Genomic DNA, 21235 nt, shown 5'->3' with positions numbered 1-21235 from the left:
GGGCGGACTTTGACGCGGGGGGGGGGACTTGCCCCATACTGTTTGCTAGCTGAGCTGCTAGCTGAGCTGCTAAGCTGCCTGCCTGGCTAAATACTGGAGCTATGTCGAAAATTAATTTCTCCATCACTCACATGTATGAAATGACATGAAAACAGACCCCAGGTTGAAAAAAACCAAAGTTCCCCTTTAAGCCTTAGTTAGAGCAGGAGTATGTTACTTTTGCTGAATGCCACTCTGTTGCCTTAAGAAAATAGTAAAACACAACATAATAGTCAGAAAATTAGAAAAGAGTCGTACAGTCAATAAACTGACTTGATAATAGCAGCTATTCAACAACATGAGCATCATTAGCCTCACTGATAACCCTGGGTATGTTGAATGTAAGGATGCATTTGTTTTCTTATGGATTTTTAAAAATTTGTCATAGAAAGGCTATGTTGATTTTTCTTAGTGAGCTTTGATAAATGTGCTCTGTTATTTCATCTTTATGATGCAAGCAACATCAATGGCATGCCACATGTCTCAACCTGCACTTATATCGCCCCAACGTCAAGTTTAGTGCCGACAAACTTAATCCAGGAGGGGCGCTTTGGGCAAATATCTCAAATATAATAAGCTTACTAAGATTATGTTGCTGAAATATATGTGCAGCAGTTCAATAGCAGCACAAATATTGTTCTCAAAGTTATAATACACAAAGTGCACAACTCCAGTCTTTTGAAGAAAAGTTTATTTCATTTTGCATTACAAGATCATGTTTTAGTGACTTTCTTATCATTCTTTAGTGTGCGTTGGTGCTCTACTAAATATTAATTTCTTCTTCAGAACAGCTGTCAGGAGACACTTTTCATTCTCTGAGAGACAGCTCTCTCAGCTGGCCCCAAGGTGGCGCTCAGCTCCTTATTTTTTGCATAAGGCCTCGTGGCACACTGTGGTGAGGCAGCAGATCAGGGTGACATACTCAGTGAAATCCACAAGGCCGTCTGAGTTTGAGTCCAAATCTTTGAAGATTTTGTCCACTGCTGCCTTGTCAGGGGCTTTCTGTAGTTGAGAGAAGTGTTAGCAAACATTATTCCATTTGTTAGGTGTCTATTTAAAGCTACATCTTAGTTTAATCACTGGTCATTAAACAAAGAGAAATGTCTCTCAGCTTTATTATGCTTTGACGAATACACACACACTATAAAGTAATATTTGTACTTTTACCACTCTCTCAGTGCTAAACTGTACAATACACATGTTCAGTAGGACAGTATATTCATACATTCTCTATGCAGGTCTGAGACTATTAAAAGGACAGAGGACACTTACGCCAAGAAGAGGTCCCATTTCATGCTGAAGAAGTTCCTTCAGCTCCCCTTTAGTCAGGGTAGTCTTATCTCCCTCCTTGCCCGAATATTTTTCAAAGACTTTGATGAGGAGATTCATAGCGGTCAGGATGTCAGACATGATGATGCTATTGCAGGAGGACAGAAGGAAATAAAAGAATTTATTCACTCTATATTTATTCAGGTGACTGTGTGAAAAGCTTTGCTCAAAGATAATACTCTCATTTGGAGCTGCAGTGACTCCATCTAGAGGCAGACTTTCGGTCTGGTAACATTAACTGGTTCAGATTACAGTGGATCATGTGGTATTGTGGTCGAATTTTGAATCCTAACAAAGGACATCATTTACATCTGCAACTTCAGGGTGTGGTTACAAGGAAAGGGAAGGGAAGAGAAGAGTGCAGACAGTGTTTGGTAAAAACCAAGATGAAACAGATTCACTAAATGGACAATTTACTTGCACGCATTGTTTTTCCTTGCTTTAGTTTAATTGGCTGATTCACTAATACACTAAAAAGACATTCATACTTGGAGCTGTGAAACAACTCGTTTGGTTCAGTAAAACTTTAGCTACAAACGGTGGCTCACAGTTTTGCTTGTGTCTTTGTTAGTCTTTTCCTCTGGGTTTTCCTTGAAGGTGGATAAAAAATACACCTTGGGTTTCCACCTTTCTTATTTCACCCTGACATCGGTCTCTGCCAAGTGGCACAGGACGCTGTTATGGCAACAGTTTATTCTCTCAAGGTAATTCAGTTGTACTAGACAAAGAAGCACGTCATGACTTGATTAAAGTTCTAACAGTAACATGAGACGGCTGTTCTCTGAATATGATGCGTCTGAAAAGTGGTGTTTCTGCTTTTTTCACTTTTTCCACAAGCCCAAGAGAGTCACTTCTGGTTGCGATGTGACTCACTCGGTTCTATTCCCTCTCTGGGGTATGGCAAGAGGAGGAAACTGTGGCATCGGAGGGTGTGTAAACAGATGGGAATTGTGAAGAAAGAGAGCACAAACACCAATACTTTATCTCTGTGCAGATGTTCAATGTGGTTGCAATTAAAAAGTTAGTACAGAAGAGTGGTGCCAGCATCCGATTGTGCAATGCAAAAAAAAAAAAGGAAAAAAGAACGGACATTCCAGGCTCAACTTAGCCAGATAGCTGGCACTGAGGCAAACTGGGCGATGGTCTGCTGCAACATGAAGTTTCGCAAGCAGTGAAGAGAAGTTACCGTTAGCTCAAAACAAACATAAGATGAACACAGATGGTAATGCTGGGGTTTATGCATACTTGTGTGCTGACAAGTTAAAGCTGTATTTAAAAGAAAATCAGTGTAATGAACATTGTTGCATTCAAGAAAATCCCACTCTGGTGCACTTTTAAAGTCAGTAACTCAAATTAAACATGAAACAACATGACAGTAGGAAGATTTTCTACTCACCAAGGCTGCGATTTGAAGAGATCGGAGTGTGAAGTTCAGTCTTGGAGGGGCTGTTGTGATGGAGGAACAGGAGCGAAGGATGTTTTATACATCACCACACCCTGCATCCCTCCCTCTATAATGCTCCTTTCATCTAAAACCACTCCTCCTTCTCCCCCTTGTCCTGCTGCATTGTTCATTTTCATGCCCCTTCGTTATGAAACACTGGATTTATGTGCTGCTATAGTGCATGTTTGCAATAATCACAAAGCATGTATGATCCTGTGTGCTATTTGAAGTCAGTCAGTCATGATGAGATATGTAGAAGGTGGAGCGTCTTCGAGATGGTCGAATTACAACAAAGTTTTTTCTCCTTCATGCTCGTTACAGCCATAATGCGATAAAAGCCAGCACACTTATATAACAATCTAAAACAGACTTTCACGCTCTTTGATTTACTGCCCCCGAGATGTTTTGGATTTTATGCGTACTGTTAGTTTACTGTTGCTTCGCCATTTAATTAGCTTTCAGTGTACAAGTTTATTTTGGAGAAACATCATGAGCTGCATTTATTGGCATCTCTCTTTAGTGCTCCTATTGTGCAAGTTGAGAAGGGAGGGATACAGCTTTAACTACTTGCTCTGAATCGTTTTTTGTAATGAAGTAGTCGCATACAGCTGCTCCATTCGACGGGCCACTTTTGTTAAACCGTTAAAGGAAAAAGCCACAATTTGTGTCACGCACTTTAGTTCAGAACTCTACAAAAACAAGTCTCTTAAGACTTTTGATCACGAGGTAAGGAGACAAATGGCAGAACTGTTTTGGGAGGTTCTAAGTGATTCACCAAACAACTAACTTTGTCATTTGACAATTTTGCACATGCATTTTTAACCAAATCCCAAATCAGTCTTTATCTAATTCCCTTCTTGGAAAAGTTTACAATAGGAAACAAAAGGAATGAACTGTTCTGTATGTGAATTTATGTGTAAATTGTCATCACTTCTGGGCGCTGGGAGACGGCAGCCTGTTGCAGCAACTCCGACTCAACTTACCCTGTGCTGCTGCAATACCTGAATTTCCCCTCTGGGGATCAATAAAGGATTATCTTATCTTGTCCTGTCCTGTCCTGTCCTGTCCTGTCCTGTCCTGTCCTGTCCTGTCCTGTCCTGTCCTGTCCTGTCCTGTCCTGTCCTGTCCTGTCCTATCCTATCCTATCTTATCCTATCTTATCTTAAATGTGAATTCTCTGTCCACTTTTCTGCTACTGAACATTTTGCATGACTTAATTTCTGCTGTCTTGTGCGTGTAATTGATATGTTTATCTATTTTCATTTTCTTGTTTGAGATGCACATGATTCCAAAGTGAAAACGTCGGGCAGAGTGACTCACTGAGAGTTTATTGTTATGGCCTTTAGTGAGAGGCTGTGACTCACAGTCATGTCCCTGAAGCTCCAGTCCTACAATAAAGACCAAAAAAAAAACTGTACTGTGGCAACTCTGTTTGCATGTTTGTTTCTGTGTGTGTGTGTGGTCTTTTGGATGACTTTGAATTAGATGTACAACGATCTTGTACTTTTTCTGTCTCTCCTTTTCGGTCAGGGTACAATTGTTTAGGTCTGTAATTAGCATCTTCAAAGTCCTGCTAAGTAGAGATTACAAGTCGTAAGTCACTGTCACCACCATCCAAGTTTTTTACATTCCTCTGTCTTTTTTTCTTTTTTTCTCTGCAGTGTGGAAATAATTAGTCAGACTATTTCCTGTTGTCTTTTTCTCCATCTTACTCACTCGGATCTACCAAACTGGGAAGGGAGTATCCATGGAAACCACATTACTGCATTATTTCCAGCTGTGATTCATTTGAAACTATTTGCAGTGGCCGGAGCAGTTTTAATCGAATGGTGGTTGACACTATAACTACGCTCTTACGCCATCTAGTGGTCGAGTGTTTTCTCCTGCAGCCCTGCAGTCCACTGAACCACACTGATGGAGTATCCACCCACGGCTGTGTTGCCAGAATTTTAGAAATACCAAAGTCATGAGGCTCCTCCACCCGTGGTAAATTTTAAAATGAGGTTGTTTCATTAGAAGCATGCAGCACGGAGAAATGTTATCTCCAGCCTAAAGCCTAAAACCTTCACATAAAACTACAAATGCAACACTGTTATTATGCTGTGAATAAAAAAATTAAAATATGCATTTTTCATTTATCTTTGAAGTATACATCACAGAAAAAAAAGCTAAATGATATGCAGATCTTTATATGTTAGTACTCATTCACCTCAACAACAAGTAGGACTGGTCCAGCCACATGGAGGCAATAGACTAGAAGGGCCAAAGCAGACTTTACTTCCTGTGGAGGTTAAAGTCCTTTGACATCAGCAGGCCTCGTCTATGTGCATTTTACCAGTCTCTGGTGGCCAGTGCTTTGTTCTTTACAGTTGTGTTTTGGGGAGAGGAGGCCCCAGGGACAGAAACAGGCTGAATAAACTGATCACAAAAGCGAGCTCCACAGCTGGTGTTGAGCTGGAATCAGTCCGACAGGCGGCTGGGGTGAGAATGCTCAGGAAACTGAACTCTATTAGGAACAATGCTTCTCACTTTCTACACAATCTGGAGGTGTTTCAGCAGAAAACCTTCAGCCACAGACTCATCCACCCTTAGCACAGGTCTGAGCACAGCAGGAAGTCCTTTCTACTGGATTTTCAATAAACATTAAGATTTTAACTTAATGATGCTGTGCAGATGCTGTGGGTCAATATATAATTGAGGGACTTTTGAAGCCCATGGGATATATCTTGCATACATTTTTGTTAAAAGTATAAAACTGATGTTTTTTATGTTCATTATGATCATGTCTTTACAAGTTTCATCGTTATTTATTATGGAAACAATCACTTATTAATAAAAAATGACTGGATATCACTAAAATGTCAACTAAATAACCGTCCAAATTTAACAACAACCACCTTCTAATTGGCTAAATAATAATAAAATGAACCTATTCAAAAATAGTGTTGATTGTGTTAGTTTTATTAAGTTGAGATAATCATGACACGTATTTCTTTTTTTCCCAATATATCAAATTTTGGATTAAAAATAACAAACTGTATCCGTGTCCGAGAAATCATTTTCCACTAAGTTCCCCATTACAAAAACACCTCTCAAGAAAGTGTGTTAATTCCAGATCACATGACCTGCTCCACATGATGTCATTTCCTCCTGAAGAAAAGACTGGAAGACTCCAAGGCTTTCTGACTTATTTAATATAAAGTAGTCAACAGGTTTACTACAATATCTTTATGAATAACTTTCATTTTCAATTTTACTCAACTGTATATATATATATAATATTTAGAAGAATTTTGGTGTAAAAATGCCATGTGGTGTTTGGTTATAGGCGGCCATGTTGATTTTAGGCCTGAAAACAGCAAAAATGTCAACTATGTTACAAAAAGCCCCGCAAATATATATTGACCCTTGTAAATGTTGTCGTTTTTCTAGCTTATATGCTATGCATGTGGCCATACTTGATGATTATCAGTATCGGTGTTGTGTCGGGTTTTTCTGCTGCTGTAACAAAGCACTTTCCTGTAAAGGATCAATAAATTATTGTTCTATTTTATTCCATTCTATGTGGCATTTTACTGTAGTAGTTTTTTAGTTTAAGCTTAAATTTCACATTTGTACTGACATGATTTAGATTATAGATAATTTTAGTGATTATTTCCTTGACTGATTTGTTGTTGAACTTGTAAAACATTTGCTAAAAGTGACACGCTCAGATAAACTATTGTCAGACTTATGCTTCCTGTCTTGTGAGCCCAATGAAAATCTGACAATAACGCTGTTCTTTCTACACCAACTGTTTCTGCATATTTGACCTCTCCTGACCCTTTTCCTTCTGTCTTGGACGTAGGCGACATTGTGCCAGAAATCTCTGCTTTGCTTCAACAGTCCTCAGTTTAGTGCGCATTTGAGACAAAAATAGCTTCAATAGTCACATCCTAGAAGCTGATTTTTTTCTCGCATTTTCTAATGCTTGAAAATGATTTAATCAGTTCCCAATAGCTGACGATTTTTTCATAAATGACTGCACTGCATCAGTCAACTGAACAATCTACTAAATGCTGAAGCTCACATATTACATCCGGCTTGGTAGTTTAACATTTGCAAGACATCATATTTTACAAACGCCTGTAAATTAACTATTAACCATACATACTTGTGTACAGTATTTGAGTAAAAGCATTTAATTAACTGCTGCCTAATGCAAATCAAGGACGCTGCAGTTTGTGGTTGACATCTTAACCCCTCGGCTATAGATTTATTGTCAATTCACTGAAGTTAATTATACTTTGAGTCTATTTCCTTACATTAGGGTGTAAGTGGTGGTTCACAGCAGCATCCACACAGCTAAATGCTGGTGAGCTGAAGAGAAACTAAGTTATCATGTGACACTTTTTAATGGTGGAATATAAGCTTAAAAACAAGTATATAGCAGTTACTGTAGACACAACACTGGATTAAGTTCTTTCACAATAGGTGCTTGCGTGTCTCAAGATTCCACTCTAACCTGCAATTTGTGTCTTAAGTTCAGCAGTCAGTGTGAGACCTGGAGAATATGAAGCGCTGTATCTACAGGACACTGAAGTTTGGATGTTTTAGGGCAGGGGTGTCAAACTCATTTTGGTCCAGGGGCCGCATACAGAATAATTTGATCTCAAAGGGACCAGTAAACTTATCACATATTTACCGAGAAGTAAAAACAAGTCTAAGTATTTCCGACATTTTAGTGCAAAAGAGAACAAGTATATTAGAAAAATCTTTATATGTAATGAGCTGCCCTTTTAAAAATTATATTAGAAACAACCAGAGATTAAAGTAAGTGCAATTTCAACAACATTATGACTCAGTTTAACATTTATTTTTTGTGCATTGTGCACTACAACTGATCACAGTGATTGTACAATGGCACAGGTTTGTGTAACTTAAAAACACAGTCCTGGAATTTAAAAAAAAATCAAACATCAAGATATAGAATTTTTTTGAAGTCTGTTTTCCACATCTGGAAAGTAATTGTGAACACCTAAATTAACTCTGCACACATTTAAATCCTAAGTAGCAGCAAGTCCTGTTATCCTACTTGAACTTGTTTCTTATCCAGATCCTTGATTTGTTTGGTATCTATTCTCAGATGTGCGTCGCTTTGGATAAAACCATCTGCTAAATGAAACTGTAGAACTGTACAGCAAGACTTAGCCTGTGCATTGCTGTCACAGATCAGCATCGGGTCTGTTTTATGCCTTTATGATAAGCATAAAACAACTACAGTCTGCAGTGAGTGCCCTGCAAATGTGTGTGAACGCGCGGATCTCTTGATATCAGGGAAAAATGTAAACCACACAAAAAGAGGATTGAAATAAAAAACAGTGAGCAATGTCGGAAATCCCGGCTCTAAACTCAGCTGTGGGTGGGTGTGGTTCTTGTGTAAACTGAGGGGTGACACACACACACACACACACACACACACACACACACACACACACACACACACACACACACACACACACACACACACAGTATCGTCACCTAGCAACAGTAGTGTTTACTGTGCAACCATGAACACCATGAGCTCAACATTAGGCCCTGCCCAAGGAAGTGTGAGCACAGAGCTGGTAGATTTTTCACCCTGAGTTTAGCCTTGCAGGCAGAGTTTCCTTACGCAGCTAAAGTTTAGCCCAAGCAGTAACTTTTGTTTGTCCTACGCATCTACTCATGAAAGACTGGATTCATGGAACTTGCCAGAGAAGAGCCTGCGAGACTCAGTTTTAGAGCAAAAAATGCTTCTGCTCGGCTACAATAGAAGGTGGGTGGTGGGCGGGTCGTCCTGCTTCTCTATTTGGAGTTTCAACCGACATGAAACACAAGGAAAAGAATTTTGTGTGTGGGAGAACAACAGCACTGTACCAATCCGCCGTGCCTTTTGACTCACTCCTTGCACATTTCTGCAGGCCTTGCCCAACAAAATCACACTGACACCCTGTCGCCTCATTTATCTGCTCATGAACGCATCATGATGGGAAGAGTTGCAACATCAGCTGAGTGACTGTGCCTCGCAGAGCGGTGTGTTCATGGCTGAAGCATTCTCCAGATTCCTCCGGGCAGTGATAAGCAGGTCTTTATCTAACAGAGGGAGAGGCTCTTCTGCCCTTTCATACTCGGGGAAGTTTAAAGTACAGGCGGGGATTGCATCATCACACCTAGTGCCAGTAGTTGCCAAGGCAGCGAGATCTCAGGAATGATGTCAACGCAGGAGGATAATAAAGATTTGAAGCTTGCCTTCTGTTTTTAATTTACACACACAAGTGAAAGGCATAAAACTCAGAGGAGGTTTCAAAAGCACACCAGAGAATAACACACATCCAAGTTACACAAACACACTCGACACATGAGGTTTGAACTGATTTAGTGTATTTTTTTATTGAACAAAACTATCTTTACAAAAAAAACTGAAATGCGCTTTGGTCCCTTCGCTTCTTTGGCCTTCATCTTTTACTTCTTTCCCATCTTCTTCATATGCATCTGATAGCACTGCTCACAGGCAATGGAAAGTCCAACAACCAGAGAAACAAACTCCTCAAAGTCCACCTGGCCGTCGCCGTTGGCGTCCAGGTCCTTCATGATCATGTCCACGGCAGCAGGGTCCGTCTGAGACTGTGTTTTAGAGAAAAAGGAGGTCAGAAAAAAGTGGACTGTAATAATGAATGACTGCATTTAAATGTGACTCCAGTCGCTTCTCACCTTGAGGAAGTTGGACAGCTCGTTCTCCATCAGCTCTCTGAGCTCCCGCCGGCTGAGTGTGGCGCTCCGGCCGTCCTTAGAGGCGTAACGGTGGAACACGGTGATGAGGGACTCCATGGCTGTCTCCAGTTCTGAAGGCATGGCTGCTGTGTTTTAGTTAATCTGAAAAACAGGATTCAGAAACAGATGAAAATGCTAAGCAGGATCACCGCTAGAAAGCAGAAACACTTTGACCCAGAGACTCTTGTACAAGAACATGTTGACCTCATGACCTTTTCTAAGCATTTAAAGGGATCTCTTGATCTGGTTCTCTGTCAGATAAAACAACTGTTGCTTAACCCTCCTGTTGTCCTCCTTTATCGGCACCAAAAAAATATTTTTTATTGTCTGAAAAAAAAAAAAAAAAAATCAAAAAATTCAGAAAAAAATTCACCAAATTTCTGAAAATTTGCAAAACCTTCAGGAAGAAAATTCCAATAATTCCTTAAAAGTTAAAAAAAAAATCCCCCAAATTTGGCAAGAAAATTTTTGTAAATATTTTCTAAAGTGACTACATATATATCAGTAAAACTTCTAATATTTTCTTTAAGAACATTCACCAAAAAAAAAAAAAAAAAATCAACCAAAATCCAGTGAATTTTGCTGGATTTTGGCTGATTTTTGTGTGAATGTTCTTAACAAACATTTCTTCTTTTTCCACCAGAAATTTTCACAGATTTCCCAAAAATGTTGAAAATGAGGAGATCAGAAATTTGACTGTGAAAATACATTTTTTTCCCACATCGTCAAACTTTGAAACGGGTCAATTTTGACCTGCAGGACAACATGAGGGTTAACCAGTGAGGTTATCTAGACTTCCAAAGTACCAAAGTGAGAAAATGGTGAAATAAAGATAAGACTCAGTCATGAAAAAAAAAAGATTGCTCATTAAGTGAAGGTGAAACAATACTTTGCTCCTCGTCATTAGAGGTGTGTCATTAAGTTATTAAAAAAGATAGCTTCAATAACCACGTATTGGCTCAAATGAAAAAATCAGAAGCTGCAGTTACACCAGTGGAAAAAACAGAAGTGGGAGGGAGGACTGAGGTTGTGTTATTTGTATAGGAGGGGATGGAAAAGTTGAAGAGGCTGAAAAATGTGAAGTCCAAGATGGTGGAATTCAATGGAAGCAATGAGAGAGGACAACAGAGCACATGTATGTGAATGCCCACAGGACAACCACACCCTTATAGAAACTTTAGTGTAGCAACAGGCTGGGCCAACAACCTGAAAATAACGCGTAAAAAAGGTTGAAATCTCAAAACTTACACAAACCACACAAACCCTAGAGGGCTCCTATGAATATGACAGATTCTTCAATCTAATTAACAGCAGAGGAACTCACTAATTCTGGAAACTATTTGAATACTGGCCTGCAGGAAAAGAAAAAAAAAAAGCTGTGACTGGCAGCCGACAGTCGTAAACTATCCACATTAATCCTCTCATTCCACTAGTTCTACCTGCAGGCGTGTTTTCTTTTCTTTTTTTAAGGAAATCCTGACCGTGTCACACCTGGAGCACAAGAGCAGCACCGTTAGTTCTTACCGTGCAGGAGGCGCAAAGTCGGACGTGGAAAAGTGGAGGTGGAAATGCGCACAAGTTTGGAAAAGACGCAGCACAGATTTTATAGCGAGGCGCCGCCCAGACTGTGAGTCAACGTGTGATCCAGACAGTGAACCCTGTCGATGGGCGGTGACATGGTGGCAGTATGATTAACTTTATGGTTTATTCTTAAAGCGAGGCTGTTATTAAGATAAGCCCACATTAAATTACACTGTGCGTTCTAGACTTATTGATTTTCCAAACTCTCTGCAAAACCTCCAGTTGATCCAAAATGCTTCTCAAAACCCTCTCTTCACATAATAAACTCTTAATTTTCAGGCTCAACATATAACTGAGGGATTTTTAAAGTCTATGGGATATATCTTGCATACATTTTTATTAAAGGAAAAATATCTAATGTTTTTATGTTCATTGTGATCTATCTATCTATCTATCTATCTATCTATCTATCTATCTATCTATCTATCTATCTATCTATCTATCTATCTATCTATCTATCTTTACAAATTCCATTGTTATTTATTATGGAAACAATCACTTATTAATAAAAAAGGACTGGATATCACTAAAATGTGAACTAAATAACCATCCCAATTTAATAACTACCTTCTAATTAGCTAAAAAATAATAAAATGAGCTTATTCAAAAATGTATTTTGATTGTGTTCTTTTTTATTAAGTTGACATAATCATGACAGATTGTTCTTTTTTGGCAATACATCAAATTTTGTATGGAAAATAACAAAATCACTTTCCATTAAGTTCCCCATTACAAAAACACCTCTCAATGAAATGTGTTAATTCCAGATCACATGACCTGCTCCACGTGATGTCATTTCCTCCTGAAGAAAAGACTGACAGAGTTGTGACAACATTGAATGAAATTTTAAAAGGAATTGCTCTTTGGCAGCAACGCATGGTGCCTTTTTAGTAGATCCAGCCTTGAGGATCAATACTCAGCACTGAATCATATCATTGTACAGCAAAAAGATGAATATTTAACTCACATTTGTATTTTTTTTAAAGTTTTTTGTTGACTTTGTTGAACAGCTTAGTAGAGTCAGACAGGAAAGTAGGGAGAAGAATGGGGGGGATGAGTGGCAGCAAAGGGCTGTGAGCTAGAATCAAACCCAGGCCGCTGCATCGGGGACTACAGCCTCTGTTCATGGCTCAATCAGTTGAGCTATCTGGGCGTCGTATTTGCAATCTTAGTGTTGTATTTATGCACCCTCTGGTCTATCTGTGCTAAATGTTTGCACCCAATGCTGCATGACCAGTTGCCCCTCTGGGAACAAAGAAAGTTGACTGATTAATTAATGAAAGGGGCTCAGTGTAATTAACAGCAAAGCCGATCAGGAGCATTTTACCACACAGCACGAGATCAATCCTCTGAAGAGCTATCTACTGAGTGAACAACATATGCCATGAGCTCACTGGGTTTAAAGCTCAAGAAAGGTAAAATGTTCATGTTTTTATGAGTTCTAGTAAGAGAAAATTACATATTTTGCAAAAAGACGACAGTTTTATCTCCCTGTGTTCTATAGTAACATCTTACTTCATAGTTGTTTGTCCCTCTTATTTTATTTTGTGAATCCCAGCAAGCTCTTTGGAAGATGCACTCAGCAGTTTAGCGCCCCTTTGTGGTACAAATATGGTATTGCAAATTGCTAGTGCAGCCAACAGACTGGGCAGGCCTAAGATGCATTAACAATTACATTTGAATGGGAAATGTGAATAAGAAATCCATGAAATCCAATAAGGAAGTCTGTTGACACCTCTGTTAAATTTCAGTCCTAGTAATATTATAATAAATTATTATATTTACACATATATATATATATTGGATCTGACTTACAGGGTTAAAAACATCTGGAATTATGAAGCAAAAAAAAGGCAAAAAACCAAAATGGGTCTTAAATCTCAGACTCTTGAAAGCAGCCTTGATGGCATCTTGGCACACTCTTCATTCTCTCGACCAGCTTCATGGAGCTTCTCCAACGATCTTCAAAGAGCTCCAACAGATGCTGAGCACTTGTTGGCTGCTTTTCATTCACTCGGCGCTCATACTCTTCCCAAACCATCTCAGCTGGGTTTGAGGTTGGTGATAGTGGAGGCCAGGTCATCTGACATGACGCTCCATCACTCTGCCTCTTCATCAAACAGCCCTCACAAAGCCTGGACCGGTGTTTTGGCTCATTGTCTAGTAGTGAGGTACCAACAGGGTGGGGCAAACACACACACACACAGCAGGAGTTAACAGCTGCTGGCAGACAGATTAAAGGCAGCTGGGGATTGCAGGTGAATAAAGCCATGATTGAAGGAATTAATCTGGTAAATAGAGTCCAAAACTGAAGTTGAACCGCCACAGGTAAAACACATGGTTGGGTTGGCAGGCAGGTGAACAAAGAAGATGAACGGGAGGCCGACAAAGAAGAAACTAAACGAGCACAGGAGAAGCAGATGAGGAGGACCAGGTAGAACAAACTGGCAAAGAAACACGACTTTATGTACAGGGAGAACTAATCAGAGAGGCAAGACATGGGTGAAAATTATTGTGGAAATCAGGGAGGGAGGGAAAAAACAGACAAAGCTTGGAAGTAAATCCACAACACTGGAAATGAACTGAACATCATATTTCCTAGATGTTTGTATGCACACAACATCACTTATATTGTAAGTTACGCTTTTCCCTAATGTGTTGTCCCTCTACCTTGTATGATTGCATGGCCTTCTTCATTTTATTCATCCCAGAAAACTCCTTGAAAGACGCACTTTAGGAGTTTGATGTCCCCTTGTGGTGGAGATGTGGTATTACAAGTTGAGGGCAGACTTTGCAGGTCCATGTTGCATAAATAATGTTTCTGATGCAAGTTTTTGTTTGTAGTTTAGCATTTTCACAGTGTGGTATTAATACTTTTACTGAATCAAATCAAATCAAATCAAATCAAACTTTATTTATGTAGCACTTTTCATCCATTTAAAATGCAACACAAAATGCTTCACAAAATAAAAGAATAAAACAGGAAGGATCTGAATATTTCTTTCAAATGTGCTTTCATGTCTTAACCCTCCTGTTGTCCTCATTTACAGGCAACAAAAATATTGTTTCCTTGTCTGAAAAAAAATCCAAGAATTCAGCAAAAAAAATAAAAAATTCTGAAAATTTCCAAAACCTTCAGAAAGAAAATTCCAATAATTCTTTAAAAGTTTCCCTTCAAAGTTTTATTTAAAAAATCTTCCAAATGTGGCAAGAGAATTCTTGTAAATATTTTGAGAAAATGAGTAAAAATCTTACAAAAATCCTAAAAATATCTAAAATGATTATTACATATATATCAGTAAAACTTCTAATATTTTCTTTAAGAACATTCTCATAAAAGTCAACCGAACTCCAGCAAACTACGTTGGATTTTGGTTGATTTTTATGTGAATGTTCTTAGAGAAACATTATTTTTAAACATTTCTTTTTTTCCACCAATAAATGTTGAAAGATTTCCCAAAAATGTTGAAAATGTGGACATCAGAAGTTTCACTATGAAATTTTTTTCCCCCCATATTTTCAAACTTTAAAACGGGTAACTTTTGACTCACAGGACGACACGAGGGTTAAAATAATGCTGAACTGTTGTTTGGTTTTACTTTGCTGAGTGGTTTTTGTCATGCTTTGGACCACTCCAGTAGCTGAACAGGGCTAGTTGCTGTTTACCGTTACAAAAACAAATAATGCTCTCAAACAAATTAAGGAGACAAGAAATTCAACTGAACAAGACTTTGCAGGTAACTTTCAGGTTACTACTTCATGTTAAACTGCCTGTTATCACCGTGAATCGAACAATACGACACATAAAGATTTTAGCAAGAAGTTGACCCCAGAGAATCACATATTCATATCAGTTCCTGCTGTGCTGTGTGGGTCAACGCAACTCAGACAGAAAACATGTGAGGAAACATCACAAGTTGCCTCCCTAAAGCCTCCCCAACTCTCTGCTGACACTAAACTTGAAGCATTACCGTCATGAGTCTTGTGATTCTTCTCACAAGTGTGTTTGCTGACGACCCGGCTGAACCAGCTCCTTCCATAGACTGCTCCCACAAAAGGACAGCAGAATAACAACATTTACATTCTGCCTTTGGGCTGTATGCGCTAAACCCCAGGCTGTACCTGCTCCTTAATCCTCGTGTTTTCTTGTGGATCAAAATTGACCCGTTTTAAAGTTTGAAAATATGGAAAAAAAATATTTTCACAGTGAAGTTTTGACTGATATATATAAGATCACTTTAGATATTTTCAGGATTTTTTTGAAAATTTTTAGAAAACATTTACAAGAATTTTCTTGCCACATTTGGCAAGGCAAGGCAAAGCAAATTTATTTATATAGCACATTTCAACAACGAGATGATTCAAAGTGCTTTGCAAAGACATTAAGACAGAAGATGACAATTATTAAAAGAAAAACAAAAGAAAAGTCAGAACAGTAAAAAAATCAAAACAAGAGGTCAGAAAACAACTGCTGTTTAAAATAACTGTCATAAAATAAGAGTTAAAATAACTGTTAAAAGTAACTGTGATAAAATAAGATTTAAAATAACTTAAACCTAGAAAACATTTGGAGGATTTTTTAAAATAAAACATTGAAGGGAAACTTTGAAGAAATTATTGGAAATTTCTTCCTGAAGGTTTTGCAAATTTTCAGAAATTTTGGGAATTTTTTTGCTGATTTTTTAAATTTTTTTTTCAGACAAGTAAACAATATTTTTTGGTGCCTGTGAATGAAGACAACAGGAGGGTTAACCTGCTGGAGTTTTAGTTTAGGTTCAATAACATCTCTGTCACTGACTCTGCTAAGTTAAAGTTTTAATTAAGCAGACATATCAGTTTTTCCTTAAGTTTTTCAGCTTTCACTGTGACCTGATGGTGACAATATGTAGACTCATTGCATACAAAAAGTCTCCCAAATGTCTCTTTTTTGTAGAACTCAGCGTTGTTCGTTTTACCCTCACAGTTGTGAAGCTATGAAGTAAAATCAGTTCTGTTTGTGCCAAGGTTAAATAAAACATTCCTGTACAAACAACAGCTAAACTACAACAGCAAACAAAAGTTCCTCTGCACAAATATTTGACAGCGTTTGCTCGGCTACACCAGCAGACTGAGACGTTGAGCTGAATGTCATTTTCCTGAAAGTTTGCGCTCCGCACCCAAAAGCGTTCTTGTTTGTGTTTCTCCATGCTGTGCAGCCTGGTGAAAAAAAAGGATGAAGCCTCACTCTCTGCTGTTCCTCAACAAGTTAATATTCTTTTGATATGAAGGAAACATAAAATCCCTGTTTATTAATATAATAAAAGTGACATGCCCCTCTGTGGTGTAAATGCCTCAAAATGATTCTTTCATCTGCTTGTTCTTCAAAATCACAAATATTTGCTGCACAGTGGGCACGTTTGTGGACATGTTTTTAACCTTTATCATTTGGATATTCTGTGGTAACCATAATAATTTCAGAATACTTTTTAATTTTAATTATTTAGATTTATTTCAATCTCAATTTCTCCTCCGTGTAACATCTGCCTCTCCCTGGAGCATGTTATGTGTTCCAGCTTGAACCGTATTCAGCTATGAAATAAAACACAACTGGACTATGCATGATGGTGACATTCTCAAGATTACACTTTATCTGTGCAGGAGTATCTTTGAGCAGATGTTAATAATATATAACTTCCGCATATGACAGTCTGGACTGTTTTTTATGACCTAAAATATCAACTCACAGTGCAAATTTTAAAACTTCACCTGAAGCAGTTTAGATCTGTTTTGTCCCAGGAAAGCAGGCCATAAGTTTTTTTTTCTACATTTCCCACTAGTGTCCCATTGGGACAACAGGAATCGTTGTCAGACCTCCAGGAACCTTAAAAATGAGTGAACACTGTGGAGAAATGGGACTTCAAACTCTAAATTTCAAACTTTATTTATTTTTATAGCACTTTTCATGCGGAACAATACAAAGTGCTTCACAAGAATTAAAAACAAAGAAGACAATAAATAAATTTTAAAAAAAAACTTGTTCAACAAGGACAGTTGGAAACCGACTTCTTGAAGTTGGTCTGAAGTCCCAGAAGGCAGGAAGAATCCCTTCATCAAGGAAAGGCAGAGGGAAGCCCGGTTACTGTTTGCTGGGATCACAAGGATTGGACTGTTGATGATTGTTCTAAGGTTCTCTTCAGGGATGGATCCAGTTTTCAGTTGATGTCCACTCCAGACAACTTACTGCTTAGGAGGAAGCCTGGAGAAGCTACAAACCAGACTGTCTGCCCCTACAGTAGAACATGGGGGTGGATCAGTGACCATCTGGGGTAGTTTCAGTCTGGGTGGAACAGGGCAAATGAACCAGGTCATGTTTGGGGCTACTCTTGAAAACAGTCTTCTTCCATCAGCTGGAATCTTTCCTGCCTCCAATGACTGGATTTTCCAACAAGATAATGCTCCTTACCACACGGCAAGATCAGTTACAGCCTGGATGGAGAACCAGAACATTGGAACCATGCCTTGGCTGCTCAATCACCAGATCTAAATCCAACTGAAAACCTGTGGAAAATCATCAAACGCTAAATAAAGAACCATAAGCCCAAAAACAAAGCAAATTAGTTTGAATTAGTGCAACAAGAATGGGCTGCTGTGATCAGAAGCTGGTAGAGAGCAAGAAGAGACGCATGGCTGCCGTCATCAGAAACAATGATTATGAATCAGACTAACTCCTGTGTGGATCATGAGAATAAAACAGACAGAAAAGAAAACATGGAATCCTAAAAGCTGTTTTTGGCAGCACAATGCCATAGCTATTGATGTAAGAACTGAAGTGATTTTAGTTTTTCATCAAGAAAACTATGGAAAATGTCTGATATCAGCTCTGAAATTAAACTCTTATGAGCTATTTTTGTTACCATTATATTTGTCCAAACAAATGCACCTTTAGTTGTACAAGGCTTAAAAATGAAGACGAAATTGAAGACAACAAGAGTGGTCTAATCATTTTTTCCATGACTATGTTAACGACAGCTACGTGGCTGGAGCTGAGGACACATCTGCACACAAAAGCGACAGTTTTCTGAGTATCCATTTTTGATCATAATAAAATGTTTACGTTTTGCACCACCTCCAGCAGGTCGATCCCTTTGCACAGGATGCCTTCAGCAAACAAGGAGTGGCAGATCTGGGGAGGGTCTCTTCTTACTTCACTTCTATTTAAACCCTCGCAGCCTGTCTTCTCCTCACCATATCGACTCATCTGATGAATCCAGGTAGGAACAGGCTGGAACAAAACCAGGATAGAGAAACATACTGTTGGTGAAGCTTTTCCTGCATGACTTCTGTAAACTTCAGTCTGGTCGCTGTGATGAAATTGCTATATGTAGTCGTATATTCGAGGACATGATTGTGTGTTAAATTATGGTTTAATTGCATATATTCTGAATGCAGGTTCTTGCTTCATTGAGGCTGCATTAGCTTTTGACAGGTGGGTAAAAAAGAGAAATGCTGAAAATCCAGATCTAAGTTATGATTGGGATCAGTCAGTTCAGTCATTCTTTGTTGGTGTTGCTCTTATCATTACTGATGTTGTATATATTGTCATTCTGTGTCCAGATCTTCTACGCACTGAAAATGGAGCTCACTAATTTGGAAACAGCCGTGGCTTACATGTTCGGCGTCTTCATGTCGAAACAAGGGGATAATGGGAAAATCGACAAATGGGACTTTATAGAGCTGCTGAATAAGGAGCTGCCTTCATTCACCAAGGTGAGGAGAGCTGTGTAGTCTGTGATAGTAGATAAGCTGCAGCACATACATAAACAGCTGCACCGTAGCATGTTTGAAACCTTTTAATTCTTATCTGGTGTGCGCTGTTCTTTACAGTAATATTCGGGTGAATGAAAGAGAAGCATTTCCACTAAAGAAAACCACGCACGTGTTTGTGTTCTGTCCACGCAGGGAAAATGTGAAGATGACGTCTTCCATTCTGTGGACCTGGATGAGGATGGACGTGTGGATTTCAGAGAGTTTGCCTTACTGGTTGCCAGTTATGCTTCCAAACACGCTGACATCCTCCAGGCTATTGTTGCTGTTTATAAATCAGACTGAACATGTAAAACACTACTGCTGGAAAATAATCCATTATTATCTGACCGAAATGTGATTTCACCTAGAATAAAATAGATCCAATCCGGTTTGTGTGTGTGTGTGTGTTTAATGGTTTGTGTTTTATTCTATTTAACTATGTAAAGTGGAATTGTATTACTTGTATCAGTCAACTTATAGGAGGGAGAAGCCCATTCTTGTCTGTTTTGAAAATAGGTTTGTGAACACGTGAAAGGCAGCAGGTTTTCACGCTGGATGAAGAATGTGGTTTCTTGGTTGTTGTTTTAGCTTTTGGCTCATGTTTTCCTATTATTGCACTTTTCTGTTTATTGTTAAGTAGGCTTTCATAAGTGAATCGTGGGCCCTCTTGTGGTAGTAATACGGCATCACAAACGGATTCCTGAATCACCTGGACAAGTTCATTCATGTGATACATAAACATTAACAGTCAGGGTTGAACAAGAAATCTCCCTGTTTTCTTTCTCTTTTGTATTCTTGTGTTCATATTATATTGATATTCTATCCATCTATCATCTGTCATCCATTTTTCCATCTATCATCCATCCATCCATCTACAAATATTGTTCTTAAAGTTATACTGTAATACACAAAGTGCACAACTCCAGTCTTTTTGAAGAAAAGTTTATTAAATTGTGCATTACAATATAATGTTTTTTACATCTTCCTTGTCATTTAGAAAGCATTTTGGAGCTCTAGAAAAACATTTATTCCCACACTCCCAGGCTGAGGAAGCTGGTGAAAGATGTAGTCAAGAAAGTAATCGTGTTCATGTACTTCAAGAAATCAATGACGCCATCCTGGTCATTCTCCAAGTCTTGGAAAATTTTTTCTGCTTTGCTCGTGTCAGCTTTCTGTAGTTGAGAAAAGTGTTAGCAAACATGTAAATTTATGTCATTCCATTTGTTAGGTGTTTATTTTAGGCTATAGTCACTATGCTTAAAGAAATACACACGCTGCCTAATGTAATATTTGTGCATTTACCACTCTCTCAGTGCCAAAATCTGCAATACACATGTTCATTAGGACAATATATATTCTCCTTGCAGGTCTAAGGCTATAAAAATAGCAGAGGACACTTACATTAACAATGCTTTTCAGTTCATTCTGTATAAGTTCCTTCAGCTCCCCTTTACTCAGGGTGTTTGGATCTCCTCCTTTGTCTTCGTCTTTGCTGGCATACTCAGCAAAGACCTGGATGAGGGTGATCATACAATCGTCCAATCTACCAGCCATAATGACGGCTAGTTTAAGAGAACAGAGAGAAATAAGAATTTAATAGTGGTGTGAGAAAATCTGCCTTATGTTCCTGTGGCTGTCACTAATATCCATTACACATATTTACATTTAAAATCGACATCCTGCCTTTTGGATCCCATTCTCACACCCCTTCTAAACCATCCTGGAGCATTTTTTAATGAAGATCTCCTTAACGTTATAATATATTCTCTCTTGATGGGCGTCTTTCCTACTAGTTTTAAGACTGCCATGGTTAAACCTCTTCTGAAGAGAAAAACTTCATTTATCAATACTTTACAACCACATTCCAGTTTCCGATCTACTATTTTTAGGTAAAAATTTGAGACAAACTTGTACCATCCCCACTTTTTGGGGAAATAGCAGTCAGGTTTTCATACAAAATATCTGTTTTAGCATTCCTGACCTCAAATGCTGCCTTTGATAAGATGCATTTATTAATGTGGCGGCATTTGACCCTTGCAGTTGTTTTAAACTAATATTTGATTGTTTTACAGTAATGATCCTGATTGTGGATTAATCTGGTGATTATGTTTTTGGATTTATTGATTCTTTGTCTGATTTGTAGCTTTTTGTTCACCCTCCCCCTTCCACACTGTTACATAAACGACAACTGTTGTGACAGTCATCTGGCCATTCAGCTGAGTTATTACAAGATATGATGATCACTGTTTTTGAAACATTTGGATG

The 21235-nt window shown here is 38.5% G+C and overlaps 2 protein-coding genes and 1 long non-coding RNA gene across 3 annotated transcripts; 1 reads left to right on the top strand and 2 right to left on the bottom strand.

The window, feature by feature from the left end:
• Positions 1-712: 712 nt before the first annotated feature.
• On the bottom strand, positions 713-2904 carry LOC110955216 (ictacalcin-like). Its single transcript, XM_022200118.2, has 3 exons — positions 2765-2904; positions 1312-1456; positions 713-1041 (listed from the first exon to the last, which is right to left on the bottom strand). Exons 2-3 carry the CDS (start codon positions 1447-1449, stop codon positions 901-903), a joined length of 279 nt encoding a protein of 92 aa, XP_022055810.2. The 5' UTR covers positions 1450-1456; positions 2765-2904; the 3' UTR covers positions 713-900.
• A 6293-nt stretch (positions 2905-9197) lies between these two features.
• s100a10a (S100 calcium binding protein A10a) lies at positions 9198-11253 on the bottom strand. Its single transcript, XM_022200077.2, has 3 exons — positions 11129-11253; positions 9545-9706; positions 9198-9457 (listed from the first exon to the last, which is right to left on the bottom strand). Exons 2-3 carry the CDS (start codon positions 9683-9685, stop codon positions 9296-9298), a joined length of 303 nt encoding a protein of 100 aa, XP_022055769.1. The 5' UTR covers positions 9686-9706; positions 11129-11253; the 3' UTR covers positions 9198-9295.
• A 7177-nt stretch (positions 11254-18430) lies between these two features.
• Positions 18431-19359, top strand: LOC110955192 (uncharacterized). Its single transcript, XR_007945147.1, has 3 exons — positions 18431-18650; positions 18779-18931; positions 19124-19359. It is a non-coding gene; the product is annotated as an uncharacterized LOC110955192 (long non-coding RNA).
• The last annotated feature ends 1876 nt before the right edge of the window (positions 19360-21235 follow it).

Source organism: Acanthochromis polyacanthus, chromosome 11 (assembly GCF_021347895.1).
Source record: "Acanthochromis polyacanthus isolate Apoly-LR-REF ecotype Palm Island chromosome 11, KAUST_Apoly_ChrSc, whole genome shotgun sequence".
In the NCBI taxonomy this organism is placed as follows: Eukaryota; Metazoa; Chordata; class Actinopteri; family Pomacentridae; genus Acanthochromis; species Acanthochromis polyacanthus.
The sequence above is the reverse complement of the archived record's forward strand: the minus strand, read 5'-3'. Positions and strand labels throughout refer to the sequence as shown.